The 15,133-nt window shown below is 36.1% G+C and overlaps 1 protein-coding gene across 2 annotated transcripts in view; it reads right to left on the reverse strand.

Annotated features, from left to right (window-relative positions):
• The window catches only part of ZC3H13 (zinc finger CCCH-type containing 13), a 93,578-nt gene that overhangs the window by 32,589 nt on the left and 45,856 nt on the right, over positions 1-15,133 (reverse strand). For both annotated transcript variants that reach the window (XM_029936724.1, XM_029936723.1), the window contains exons 9-10: positions 4,178-4,488; positions 1,185-1,649 (exon numbers count right to left, since the gene is read on the reverse strand). In XM_029936724.1, coding sequence (XP_029792584.1) covers positions 1,185-1,649; positions 4,178-4,488 — 776 coding nt within the window. The remainder of the gene's footprint in view (positions 1-1,184; positions 1,650-4,177; positions 4,489-15,133) is intronic.

Consider the following 15,133-nt stretch of genomic DNA (forward strand, 5'->3'; position numbering starts at 1 on the left):
GAATAACCTCCAAGGTATTTTTTAAGTGAAGATAGCAGGGTATAGAGCAGTATATAGGTTTTTTAAAAAAGTAAGTTTGTAAAACTAGAGGAGATTATGAGTAAACATACAAATCTGCTTGTGTAAAATATTTCTGGGAAGGATACAGACAAAACTGGCCAAAGGATAAATGAGGTCAGGGATAGTAGGGAGGTTTTTCACCATATATCCTTTTGTTCTTCTGATATTTTGAGTCATGTGAATGCATTATTAAAAAGAGAGAAAACTCTTTTAAAGTACCATTGACAGGGGCACCAAAAATGTTGGGTACCCAGGGATAACACCTGTAGAAGACTTTAATAGGAAAACATTATAAATTCATAAATTTAATGCACTTGAAATAAAAATCCAACCATTTTCCATGAATTTTTTAAAACAACAAATCATTTAAAAAATATATATGAAAAAGCAAACAGCCAAAAAAAGCCAAGAAGGTACGAGGCCTTCAGCTTAATGTGAAACTGTAATACTGAACAAGATAGACCAAAAGACCAATAGAAAGAATGCGTGTTCAGAATTCTGCAGAAGCATTTTAGGGAGGGGAAAGAAGACAGAGAAAAAAGAGGCCAAAACTAATTCAGTCCAAGCAGTTTGGAGACAAATACATTTAGGTAGGTAGTTACTAAGTGATGGCCATGGTTTTTAGGGGAAGAAAAATGGCTCAAGACTCTGACATGCGATAATCTGAAGTGGTCTGAAGCAAGCACAAGTATACTACAGAATACACAGTCATTTCTGATACCATCAATTTTGAAAGCCCACCATTTTAATCCCACTTTAATAACTTTATCATATATGTATCTATTTAGTAGAAATTATTTTCTTTTGATTCTACCTTTTTAAAGCCTGATAGCAATTTTCTCAGTGCTCCACATTAATCAAGAGAGTAGGCATGACTGGATATAATTCAACCAGGGAATATAGGATCAGGATCCATTTATCTCCTGCTACTTGGGCAAATTCCTACATCTTAGGAATTTAACAATTCCTATAGAGAAGGCCAAAATTCAACTAGTTGAAAATTACTTTGACAAAATGATAACGAATATAAAAAAAGAATACATTTAGAAAAGAAAACTTAAAAGATTTAATAATTTCTATATAAACATACAAGACACAATTTATTGACAAGTCAAAAACCTTACCCTTTTCAGGTAATTCTGGACCTCTCCCCCTACTTCTGCCCATCCGGTCATTTCTAATTTCACTTCGAGACTCATTTCTGGCATCATTCCTTATTTCAGTACGAGAACTTTCTTCTCTCAAATGGTTTCTGCCGTAACTTCGGGATTCTTCCTGATAGGCATCCTCCTTACGATGGGTATCTCGACTTTCACGGTCCCTGTAGTCGTGGGTATCACGAGCAGACCGAGAATCTCTGGGATCACGGCTCTCTTTGTTATCTCTGCTATAATCTCTCATCTCCCTGGAGTCCCGAATGTCTCTGGAGTCCCTCAGTTCCCGCCGGTCTCTAGTATCCCTGGCATCTCTTCGATCCCGACCATCTCGAGGTTCTCGGTCATCTCTGTGGTCTCTAGAAGAGCTCAGATCTTGTTCATACTCTCGTTCTTCTCTTGTGTCCTTTTCTCTATCCCTTTTGCTTCTGGTCTCTGTAAGGCCAAGTTTGGGAATGAACTAGAATTCCTTTCACAAAATGTTGAGAAACTACACAATATACGTAATTTAGAGCTTAAAACAATTTTTTAAAAATAGTAATTCATGTTCTTTGCAGAAAATAAAAACACATGGGCAAATAAGAAAATTAAAACCATACATACGCTAAAATTCCAAAGGTAATTTTATTAATGCTTGGATAGAACTCTGTTCTTGATTAGATAAACTTTGAATAGGATCTTTCAGTGTCCCAACTTACCCATTCTTACAGATCTTAAATAACTGAAATAAGTAGTTGGTCTCCTATCATGGATATGGCTTATTTTTTAGAAATTACTTTTAGATCCAGAGGTACACAGTGACTTTAACCACTTCCACCAGACTAGACTACCCATGACCACCTCAAATGTACTTACAGCACTTAAGAGTTGGCCTATAGTTAGTAAGGTGGCTGGCAGAGATGATATTATTCACCTTCTCTTTTTTTGAACTGTTCAGTGGGATCCATCCTGTCTAAAGTTTTCTCTACTTAAAGCATTTTCTAGAAATGCTTTTTTACTAACATAGAAAAATAAGAAAGGAACTTCAGTTTTTAAAAAACTCACTGATCATTTATTTCAACTTTGTCACTGTATAAATGAAGAAATAAGAGACCTAGAGCCTAAATGGTTTAGGCGACCCCCTATCTAAAAGGAATGTGCAAAGAAGAGAACCCATTCCTGTGATATGAGTAAGTATAAATTGATTATAGCATAAATCTGGTATGACGTCAAAGGATTAACAAGAGAACCTCAAAAAACAAATACTGCCTTGTTTTTAAATCAGCTTCCTTTATATATGTTGCTATTAGACACTCTGGAACTGCCTCAAGATCTGAGGCTATTATTTTAGCAAACGTAGCAGCTCTAATGCCTAAAACATTGTAAATTTACCTTCTTTTCTCTTTCCTTCAGGTAGCTAGGTCTATAGACTTTCTCAAGCACCCAAACACCGACCCCCTGGATTCTCACATTAGTAACTCATCTCTTCTGCCAGTTACTTTGTCCATGTGCTTATATCCACAAAGGCCATTTAAGAACAAAAGCATCAGGCAAGGATTTGATAGGTCTCCATCCGTTTTTGTGCACACCTGTGACTTCAAGTCCTCCTTCACTGCCAACTGTGCCTAAAAATATGTTCACTCACTACCAGATCCTTTTTCTATAATTCCACCATCTGTCTTTACAAATACATCTGGTTACTGTATTTTGTTATCTACCTCTCCATTCTTCCACTAAAATTATTTTTAATTTCAGAAAATGACATCAAAACAGAGGAACAAACATCTGCTACATCTCTTATGTGGAAGGCTAAAGAAACATCTTCCTTACAAAGAAACTAAACATATGGTTTATTATTAAATGGATTCTTCCTGTAATATAAGCCACTCTTAGCACAAAAAAAAGCATTCCTGTAAGACTTAAATGCATACTATTTCCTCTCATTATTATTTCAAAACATAGTTATTAAACAAACTAAAGAGTTTTCATTCAAGAAGTCATCATTAAATATATACTATAGTCCTGGTAAACTCTAATTAAGTATCTTATTAAAATTAATACATAGGTGCTAAGAGCATTTTCCCATCTTACCAATGTTCCGTAAATACTGCTGTGCCAGTCTGGTTCCAAAAATCATGTACACAAGAAAAAATTCTATGCAACAGATGTCCTCTCAGGTCCCTACCTATATACCATCATTTTCTTGAATAAAATAATTTGATTATTACTTGCACTGTTGATACAGACAACTAAATTCAACATGTTTCATAGAGACTGCTGTACTATGTAACCCACAGAGAGGCTTATTTTAAAATGCATATTAAGCAGAAATACTGCAAATAAGCAATATTTCCTGAGTACTCATTACGTTCAAACACCAACTCAGAAGAAGTTAGGAAAAAACTTTAAATAAGAACAAGAAGCTTGGACAAGGAGTAAAGAGATGTACTGCCAGATCAGAATAGCATCTCAGCTTGAATAGGGAGTAAAAAGCCAAAGCTAATTCTAGGGAATCTAGAAAGGAAAACAGCTTTGCTCACTACTTTCTAGAGTTACACCCAGAAACGTGATCGCATGGTTTACGCCGACCTTCTGACTGGTCCCACAGCCCTTACCTCTTTATAAATGTCTGATGCTTTCAAACTCTACCCCCTGGGTTGCTGCTTTTCTTTTGTTCACATGTTTTTTTTAAAGGATCAACCAAGCAATTAGAGGGATGCTCTAAGAATCAGACAGTCCAAAACGTCTAGCACTTGAAAAAGCACCGCCTTAGAATACTTGAATATGCCCACTTAGGTGGCATTTGTTTTCCCATGTCATTAAAGTGCCTCCTACTGCCCTCAAGAACTCTTCTGTTACAGAAGACTTAATACAGTTCTCCTCTTTCCCTTATTACAACAATAAATACGAATGTCTGTTTTTTTTAATAAAGAAAATACTTAAAAAACTCTAAAAAAAAAATCAAGATACAGTATAGTATGTACCTTCCCTTCTTTCATGACGCCTATCATGAGACTGTGAAGTTCGCTCATGGTCATGCCTCCCTTTCTCTCGCATTGGAGAGCGATGTCTTGGGGGGCTTTGCTTTCTCTGAGGAGAAGACAGAGAATGTGAAGGGTAAGGAGAAGCAGAGCGTCGTAATGGTGGAGTTATTGTCCTCTGATAAGATGGCGAAGGAGTTCTTTTTCGACGAGGAGAAGGAGAATGTCTTTGAATAGATGATCCTGACTGTGAGGAAGATGAGTGATGTCTGGAGGATATAGGAGAATGATGCTGTCCTACTGGAGAAGTAGACCTGTAAAGAAATGCAACAACAAAAAGCCCGAATGTTAAAGCTAAAAGTGTGAACCAGAATTCCAGGATAAATTTCAATCCACAATGCTGTACAATAATGTTAATTTTTAAATATCTGATACTAAGTCAGCCCAAGGCAACAGTTCTAGATGAGACATGCACTATCTTGCTCCCAAGCTTTGGTTCCAAGGTACACTTCCTTTTCCAGGTAACACTGTCCCTGAGCACAGGCAAGGAAAATACTACCCTCGCTTATAGTATGGAATTCACTCTTATCAGAGATCATCTCTGACAGTGTGAGTAGGTACTTGGAGGGAGGAAACCACAAAAAGCTGAAGAGAAAACACAATAGTAAAATCTAGATAGAGAGTGGCTGTGAAAACGCTGGCAATTCAAGGCTGCAGGGAAAGGGAAAAGTTACCACTGGCTAAGCCAAACCTAGCCTGTACAGCCTGGGTTGACATTTAGGACGGGGAAAGAATGCTATGGTGAAGGAAAAGACTACTGTCCATACTATCTTTATCTTAAATAACCAATGTTCACTCTAAGTTAGCACAGATTACGTTCATGAGTCGGCTTAACTAAGGCTGCTTCTATGCCCTTCCAATCTGCTTTCACTGCTACCAGAGGAATAACTTAAAACCTCACAAAGCTCATCTGAATCACTCCTACAATCTGTTATATTCTGGGACCTGTCTACAACGAACATGCAAAATGTGTGTGTGATGGCAAGCTGGAATACATATACGTTTGTGCAGTAACTAAAAAGAAATGTCTAAAAAATAACAGGGACCACATAACCCAGATTAGTATCATATTCTTCAAAACAATCATTTTGAAGACTAGACGCTTGTTCAAAAACATTCTGGAGTCCTAGTCTAAGTATTTTAAAATTACATTCAGTGCCTATAAATATTTTTTTAATATCCACAAAAGTGGCAAAATTATTATTAATCCTAACCCAGGGTTTCTCACTCTTGGTAGTACTGACATTTTGTATTCAGTAATTCTTTGGGGGGGGGGGGAGTGTTCTGTACATCATAGTATGTCAGCAGCACCTCTGATTTCTACCCACCAGAAGCCAGTACCATCTCCCTCTTACCCCCATTTACAACAATAAAAAAAATTACCCAGACATTGCCAAATGTCCCCAAGGAGGCAAAACCACCCCTCATGGAGAATTGCAGCCTTTAACTATGCTGTTATCAATGATGCCTTAGCAGACCTTTTGTCAATAAAAGCTTCAAATACATAAAATACATGTTCCTGACTCAGGAAAGTGATCCACTATATTAGAAAGACTTTCGCAGAACAAGGACTTAACAAGTAAACAAAAATACCTTTTGGATTAATAACTGACTAAAAAAGTCAGTTAACTATAAAACACCATATTCACCTAAATATTCCTGTTATCAGCAATTCCATTAAACCTTTAGGCTTTTCATAAAAAATATTTCCTCTTCAAAAAAAAGTTAAGTCATAAGCCCTATAATTTAACCAACTTTTAGTAGAAATGTTTTTACTTATAGGTATGAGTAGAAATGCTCACAGAGTCTTACCCAAATTTGAAAAACCATCTATCATCAATGGTCATTCAAATGCATCTTACTTAAAAGAAAAATACTGCAAGATTGAGAATTAGAATGGTTCTTGTTTGGTGCTTTCCAATTTCAATTTCATCAGGTTCTAGTCAATTTGGAAATATCTAAATTAATAAAATAAAAAATGTGGCTCTTCAGTTAACTGAGATTTTGGTTAGTTTTAAGTTTATCTATGGAGTATACTAAAAATTGTTTCAAGAATGTCTGCAATACCCCCTTGGTGATTAGTTCACAGAACTTAAAAAAAAAAAAAAAGTTCATAATATTATCATTGAAAAAACTCAATATAGTCTAATCACATTTCTATTCAAATTTGGTGTTGAAAGGATGGAAGTTTTAAAAGAAATTCAGTTCAAGCTTAGGATAATCAGCCTACCAAATTAAGGTCAGAGCACCAATTTGCTGTCAAGTTATGGTTTCAGTATTTTTCTTCTTACCTAGTCTTCAAGAAAAACAACTTAGCTGTTTAATTTAAAAGCAACTGTTAAGGACTGAATGTTTGTGTCCCCCCAATTTATACAATTCCCCATGTGACAGTACTTGAAGGTGAGGGCCTTTGGGAATAATTGGCTTAGATGAGGCCCTATGAGTGGGGTTCCCATTTTGAGATTAGTGTCCTTAAAAGCAAAGGAAGAGAAGAGAGCGCACTCTCCCCTCCATGTGATGACAAAGTGAGAAGACAAGCTGTCTACAGTGGGCCTCTCATCAGGAACCTAATCTGCCAGAACCTTGACCTTGGACTTCCCAGCCTCTACGCCTGTGAGAAATCAATGTCTGTTTAGTTTAAGCTACTCAGTCTACAGTATTTTGTTATAACAGCCCAAGTTGGCTAGGACAGCATCTTTATATCTTCCTGTTATTATTTATTCTTTTAAAAGTCTGATAACTAAAGAATAATGAAAAAAGAGTATCTGTTACCAAAACGATATGTGTCAAATTATGAATGTCAGCCCAACTGGACCTGGGCCTATGTTCATTCTAAGAGATAAAACGGTCTTTCAAACCTGATGAACATTATTAGTACTTCGGCTTTTAAACTACTGCAGAGATATATTAAAATACATTTCTATCAGAATAGCAGTAATTTTAGATTAGCTAGTCTTAGGCTCTAGAATTGGATGGTTTCTCATCTGAGGGAAAAAAAAAAAGGTGACATTTGAAGCTCAAATAAAGAACAAAAAAGAGTTTATTGCATGAAGAGAAGTTCAATACTTTAAAGCAGAAAACTACATACTGTTAGCAATTTGCCAAGTACTGTGATTTATAGCACACAGGAAAAGCCAATCTTTAGCCTGAGTTGATTCTAATCAAAAAAAATTTTAATGGTGCTATAATTAGGACACCATATGGGATGAGGATATATTTCATTTAAGGGAAAAATATAAAAGATTATGAAGTTTAAAAAGAAAAACGACTCTCATTCAAATTACTATATTTGACCTACAAAGCAATGTTTACCATACTACACTTTCTTAAAATTACTAAATACCACTTTTTCTTTCAATAATGGCTTCAATTTCTGAAATATGAAAGTGTGCTTTCATCACAAAACAGCTAACTCACCCTTTAAAATCATCATGCAAGAAGTATACTTAAAAAAAAATGGACTATGGACACTATCAAAATCAACTACTTCCTATGGTAAAATACAATACAACATGATACAAATTTCACACAAAGAAATATTTAGTATGTTTTATTTTACATAAGAAACATATCATTATATAAAATAATTTTAATTCACTGAGCAAAGAGTGAGTGAGCACCTTCTATGCTCCAAGCATTATTTTTGGCAGTGAGAATACAGAAGCAAAGGAGACAGACAAAACCACTCACATAATAAAAATGATGATAATACCAATATCACCAATAATAATAATAACATCAATAACAACAGCAGGTAACACATATAATGCTACTGTGTACATGAACTGTTTTAAGTACTCTCTATATATTAACTCATTTTGTGTTTATGACAACACACCTAAAATAACTGAGCCAGAGGACTGAAAACCAGTCTGTCCTAACTACCTGGACTAGGAGTAGACCACCACCAAGAAAGCAAAGCAATTTCAGCTTGTTAATGCACCGAAGTGTGTAAAATAGGGCAATGAAATAGAAACTGTTAGGTCCAAAAACAAATAAATGTGAGGGGGACAACTTTAGGTTGCTTGGAAGGAAAGGGCCTTTATGAGAACGTGAAATTTGAACCAAGGCTGAAAATCTGGGAATAGAACTTGCCTTGTAGAGGGTTCAGCAACCACAAAGGAGGTTGGCAAGAGGTATCACGATACATGAGAAAAACAGAAGACAGCGGTAGCTACAATTTATGAGTGGAGAGTCACATGTGAAAAGATCAGATGATGTGAAGTCATGTAGGTCATGGTAGAAGTCTGGATTTTATTCTAAGCATGAAGAAAATGCCTGGAGAGATTTAGGCAGGGAAGTGTCATTCAAAATCTGGCAAGAGCTCAACGGATAAAACTCATGAACATCTCAACAGATACAGAAAAAGCACTGACAAAATTCAACATCCATTTATGATAAAAGTTCTCAACAAAGTGGCTTTTGAAGGAACATATCTCAACATAACAAAAGCCATATATGACAGACCCACAATTAACATCACATCCAATGGTGAAAAACAGAGCTTCTCCTCTAAAATCAGGAAAAAGACAAGGATGTCCACTCTCACCACTATTATTCAACATAGTACTAAAAGTCCTAGCCACAGCAATCAGACATGAAAAAGAAATAAAAGGCATCCAAAATGGTAAGGAAAAAATTAAACTGCTTTGATTTGCAGATGACATGATACTATAAGGAGAAAACCCTGAAGTCTCCATCAAAAAACTATCAGAAATAATATAGGAATTCAGTAAAGTTGCAGGATGAAAAATTACTACACAGAAATTGATTGCATTTCTATACACTAAAGACAAAGTAGCAAAGAGAAATAAAGAAAACAATTCCATTTATAATTGCACCAAAAAACAACCAAATACCTAGGAATAAACTTAACCAAGGAGGTAAAAGCCCTGTACTCTAAAAACTAAAAAAATTGAAAATAACAAACAAATGGAAAGACCTACTTGCTCACTGATTGGAAGAATTAATATTGTTCAAATGACAATTTACAGATTCAACTTAATCCCTATCAAAATATCAACACTTTTCACTGAACTAGAATGCATAATTCTAAAATCTGTATGGAACCACAAAAGACCCTGAATAGCCAAAGCAATCTTTGTTTCAGGAAAAAACAAAACAAAACACAAAACAAAACACAAACAAAGCTGGAGGTATCACACTTCCAGATTTCAAGATATCCTACAAAACGATAGTGATCAAAACCACATGGTACTGGCACAAAAACAGACACATAGTTCAATGGAACAGGACAGAGAAGCCCAGAAATAAACCCATGTTTTGGTGGTCAATAATTTATGACAAAGAAGGAAAAATATTAAAAGGGGAAATGGAATAAATGGTGCTGGAAAACTGAATAGCTACATGCAAAAGAATGGAACTGGACCCCTTTTTTCCACCATACATGAAAATATACTAAAAATGTTTTAAAGACCTGAAACTATAAAACTGCTAAAAAAAAAAATACAGGCAGTTATTTTTCTGACATAAGTCTCCTCAGGCAAGGGAAATAAATGTTTTTTTGTTTGTTTGTTTTGATACAGAGAGAGACAGAGCATGAGAGGGGGAGGGGCAGAGAGAGAAGGAGACACAGAACCGGAAGCAGGCTCCAGGCTCTAAGCTAGCTGTCAGCACAGAGCCTGACGCGGGGCTCGAACCCAAGAATGTGAGATCTGACCTGAGCCAAAGTTGAAGGCTTAACAGACTGAGCCACCCAGGCGCCCTGGGAAAGGGAAATAATAGCAAAAATAAACTATTGGGACTCCACCAAAATTGAAAGCTTTCACACAGCTAAGGAAACCATCAAAACAAAAAGGAAACTTACTAAACGAAAGAAGATACTCGATAGCAAATGATATATCAAGTAAGGGGTTATTACCCAAAATGTATAAAGAGTGTATACAACTCAACACCAAAAACCCCCCCAAGTAATTGCAATAAAAAATGGGCAGAGGACTTGAAGAGACATTTTTCCAAATAAGGTATACAAGTAGCCAACAGACACATGAAAAGATGCTCAACATTACTAATCATCAGAGAAATGAAAATCAAAACCACAATGAAGACAATGACCTTACAACTGTCAGAATGGCTAGAATCAAAAACATGAGAAATAACAAGTGTTGGTGAGGATGCAGACAAAAAGGAACCCTCGTGCACTGCTGAGAGGGAATGTAAACTGGTGGAGTCACTCTGAAAAGCACTATGGAGGTTCTCCCCCAACCCCAAATTAAAAACAGAAAACCATATGATGCAGTAATTTCACTACTGGCACTTACCTAGAGAAAAAAATTTCCCACGAATTTGAAAAGTTATATGCACCTGTATGTTTATTACAACATTAGTTACAATAGCTAAGATATGGAAGCACCCTAACTATCCATCAATAGCTAAACAGATAAAGAAGATGTGGTACGTACATGCAATGGAATAGTACTCAGCCATAAAAAAAATGAGATCTTGCCACTAGCAACAACATGGATGGACCTAAAAGGTATTATGCTAAGCAAAAAAGATGAATACCACCTAATTTCACTTACATGTAGAATCTAAAGAAAATAAATGAAGAAACAAACAAAAAATAGAGACAGAACCATAAATTCAAGAAGACAAACTGAAAGTGTCAGAGGGAAGGGGAGGGAGGAGATGGACAAAATGGGTGAAAGGGAGTGGGTGATACAGGCTTCCAGTTATGGAATAAATAAGTCACAGGCATAAAAAGGAATACAGTCAATGGTATTGAAATACTGTTGTTTGGTGACAGATGGTAGCTACACTTGTGGGGGGGCACAGCATAACATATAGAGAAGATGAATCACTATGTTGTACACCCAAAGCTAAAATAACATTATGTGTCAAATACACTTCAATAATAAAAAAATCTAGCAATATCTTACCTGTCTAAATAATTATGTGAGATGGAGAAAGAAAATGCTTCCATGTGATGACTTCTTTTAAACCTAGAGTTTGCTGTCCCTTTATAGTAGATGATAACTACTCCCTGCAAGGGGAATCATTTTAAGTCATCGATTTACAAAAAGAGAAAACTTTTGTCTGTGGGAAGCTTTAGAAAGAGGTCTTCTCATAAATATATAATGTACTTGTAAAAGAGATTTGATTCAAGCAAACTAATCAATTCTACACAAAACAAGTAACCCTAATACAAGTACTCATAATTTTGGTTCAATTTGTTTCACATTTTGCAATGAAGTAATTTCAAAAACCTCAATTTAAGAATAAAGACTGTTAAGAAAACTCTTAAGTCATCCTTCAATGTTATTAAAACCTACATTAATCATTTAAATAGATTTTAAAAAACTTTTTTAAATGTTTATTTTGAGACAGATTGAAGAGCGAGCAGGGAAGGGCAGAGAGAGAGAGACAGAGAATCCCAATCAGGCTCCACACCATCAGCGCTGAGTCTGACACAGGGCTTGAACTCATGAACTATGAGACAATGCCCTGAGCTGTAATCAAGAGTCAATAATAAAAAATTTCAGAATCTTGTTCAAGAGCCTTACATAGATTTGCTCAATCATAAGACTTTAGCAAACTAAAAACTGCACCCACCCTTGTGATAGAAAGTCACAAGAGATAAGTACCTGGTATCCCTGGCACACAGGAGAAGATTGTTTTTAGGCTTTAAGAGTAAGAGAGTCAGTATTCCAAATTAAATAAAATCCAGAAACCACACACACCAGGTAGAGAACAGGGGTCATTTGAATTCAGACAACTGGCTCCTATCCTTTACAAGGTGGAGCAAGTTAAAGTTATTACTTTCTCCTGGGATGGGATGGGTGGTGAGGTGACGGTGGAGAAGATCAGACTACATGAAGAAGCAGCAACCAATCCAGTCTTGGGAAGAAGGAAGGTGAAGAACAGCCCTCAAGGCTCTGGACTGATTTCTCAGACATAACATCTAAGCTCAGGCCAGTCAAATAGGTAACCAAGTAAGGAAATTCTTGAAATTCTTGCCAGTGTCCTGAAAGCTCTATCCAGTCAAAGGTCATTTAATGGTCAGTGAGAAAAATTACCACGAGATGGCACCAAAGCACAGCCAGACTGGGATGGATTTTGCTAGTGCAACTGGGTGTCTTTCATTAACCTCACTATATACAACACAGCCCCGTATTTTACTAGACTGAATATCTGGCCCCCATTCACCATGGTATACACTTCTGACTGGACCAATTATTGGAACCTTCCCAACCACCTAGTGTTGCTGAAAACCTCTCTGAAACTACTTGAGAACAGCTTCCCTTTCAAGTCTCTAATTTTGCCACGCATGTTGGACAAAAGATAAAAATACAATTTGTAAGGACATAAACACTATTCTAGAGTTGGTTGCGAAATAGGTGGTACTATAATGACCTCAACAAATTTCCCCAACATCACATCTATGAAAGAGAGCCCAAGACTTGATCCATTGCACCAATAATTGTGAAATTGCTATTTCCCCCCCAATGTGACCATTATTTTGATATTTATAAAACGCTTTCATTTTGGGGTCACCTGCCTAGTTCAGCCAGTAGAGCATGTGACTCTTGATCTCAAGATGGTGAGTTCAACCCCAAGCTGGACATAGACCTTACTTAAAAAAATAAATCAATAAATAAAACTCATTTTTAACACAAGTCTACCATAAATTTAGTGTATTATAGAATATCAGCTACATCACATATTCCTTTAAGTGCCTTAATTTTATATCTCTAATCTAAATGAGCATTCATATGAAAACACTTTTTAGGTCTATACACAGGGCTCAATCAAATGCAGGGGAAAAAAAAGATAATGCCTCAGATAAACAATTCCTAACCTGACCACAAAGGTTCCATTTTACTATTAAAAAGTTTGCATATCCTTCATTATTACCTGTATTAATATCCATTAATTGGGAAAATGCTATAAAAGGTATTTAAATCATCAATACTTTTAAAATTTATATTTTTAAAAATTACACTAGTCTCCTTTTTTTACTTTTAGGTGTGATACTAGTTTACTGACTATACATTTTTAAGTGTACTGGTCTTTTGGAGATATATTCTATATATGGGTGAAGTAGTAAAATGTTTGCGATTTGCTTCAAAATAATACTGGATGGGGGAGGAGGTATGAAACAAAATGTATATAAAAGGATCATTTTACTATTGTACTTTTTTCTGTGTGAAATGTTCTATAATAACAATGTTAATGTAGTATTTTTCCATCCTCTATATATAGCCAAGAAACATTAGTGCATATTTACTCAAGAAACTAGAATTCAGAGGTGCCTGGGTGGCTCAGTTGGCTAAGCGTCCAATTTTGGCTCAGGTCATGATCTCGTGATCCACGAGTTGGAGCCCCACGTCAGGCTCTGTGCTGACAGCTTCAGATTCTGTCTCCCTCACCCTGTCCCTACCCTGCTTGCAGTCTGTCTCTCTCAAAAATAAATAAGCATTTAAAAAAAAAACTATTACTTCGGCCTATAGAAAATGACTGGTGTACAAATGGATTCTTCCCTATCCTGTGGCTCATGGCCACAGGATGAGATTTGCCAGTCCCGACCATGGTATCTGTACATGAACAGTAAATACTGAATAAATCCAATAAATAATATTCCTTGTCAAAGGTCTGAAACATTTTGTTTTAATTATTTTGGTAAACGTGTGCAATCACTGAAGGGAAATAAGATTGTCAATTTGGTGATAATTTGCTTATTCTACTCATCTGAAGTCAAAGCCAACAAGCTTTGAATGAGGAGATCTATCTTTGAAATCTGGGTAAGTCTCATCATGCAAGCATCTGTACTATCAAGAAGGATGTTTTTATATTCAGGTAATTATAATGAAGTGTTGTTTTTTTAAGTGATTAGTTATGCTCTTGTCTTCTCATTTAACCAAGTGCATCCTAGCACTTGATTACAACATACTACCATCCGGGGCGCCTGGGTGGCTCAATGGGTTAAGCGTCCGGCTTCCGGCTTCAGCTCAGGTCATGATCTCACAGTTTGTGGGTTCGAGCCCCGCATCGGGTTCTGTGCTGACAGCTAGCTCAGAGCCTGGGGCCTGCTTCGGATTCTGTGTCTCCCTCTCTCTCTGACCCTCCCCTGCTCGCGCGGTCTCTCTTGTCTCTCAAAAACCATCCATCAATAAAACCACGTCTAACCAAATGTCCAGCAGAACGAGCTATATGCAATTGCTAGCTACCCCTTCTGGTTTACTACTAATCCAAAAAGTTTATGCTTATTTAAGCCTTTGTTCTTAAAGTACACAAATAATTTGGTTCACTTTCCTTATTCAGCAATGTATAGAGAATATGGATTTTCACTGATGAAGAATATATTATAAGCCCACTGAAACATCACTGTAAATATCTACTTTAGGATTACCTAGATGTAACAGAGTAGGAATACTGACACTCACAAACTTTTCACTTCACAAGTGATTTTTTGACTAAATATGTAATTTGAACTGGATTTTTCTGTGTATTACACTTCTTCTAAAGCAAATTACAGAATAAAAATGATTTAGTTGAATTCCAGGTAATCAAGATTTTACTATTTTCTGTATAAAGCAGGTCATTAAAAAACCTTATTTTACAAAAATGTAATGGAAATTGCTACATTTGCTAAAAGTAGAGTAATAAATCCATAACGTTTTTGTTTGTTTGTTTGATAAACAAGTGGTACTCAGGTTTTCGTCAATGTTGCATAAATAAATCATAGCTGAGTAAAGTCTACCAGTGAAATGGGAAGACACTGATTAGAAACATTCTTGTAAAATCATGGCCTCCAAACAATTCACTTCAAAAGATGACAGAATTTAGGGCTATCCAAATTACCAAATATTCTGGGAACAGAATATATTCTTAACACAGCTGATGTCACTAGTGAAGGTATGAAGGGGAAGATACTCAGAT

The sequence above is a fragment of the Suricata suricatta genome, chromosome 4 (assembly GCF_006229205.1).
Source record: "Suricata suricatta isolate VVHF042 chromosome 4, meerkat_22Aug2017_6uvM2_HiC, whole genome shotgun sequence".
NCBI classification, from domain to species: Eukaryota; Metazoa; Chordata; class Mammalia; order Carnivora; family Herpestidae; genus Suricata; species Suricata suricatta.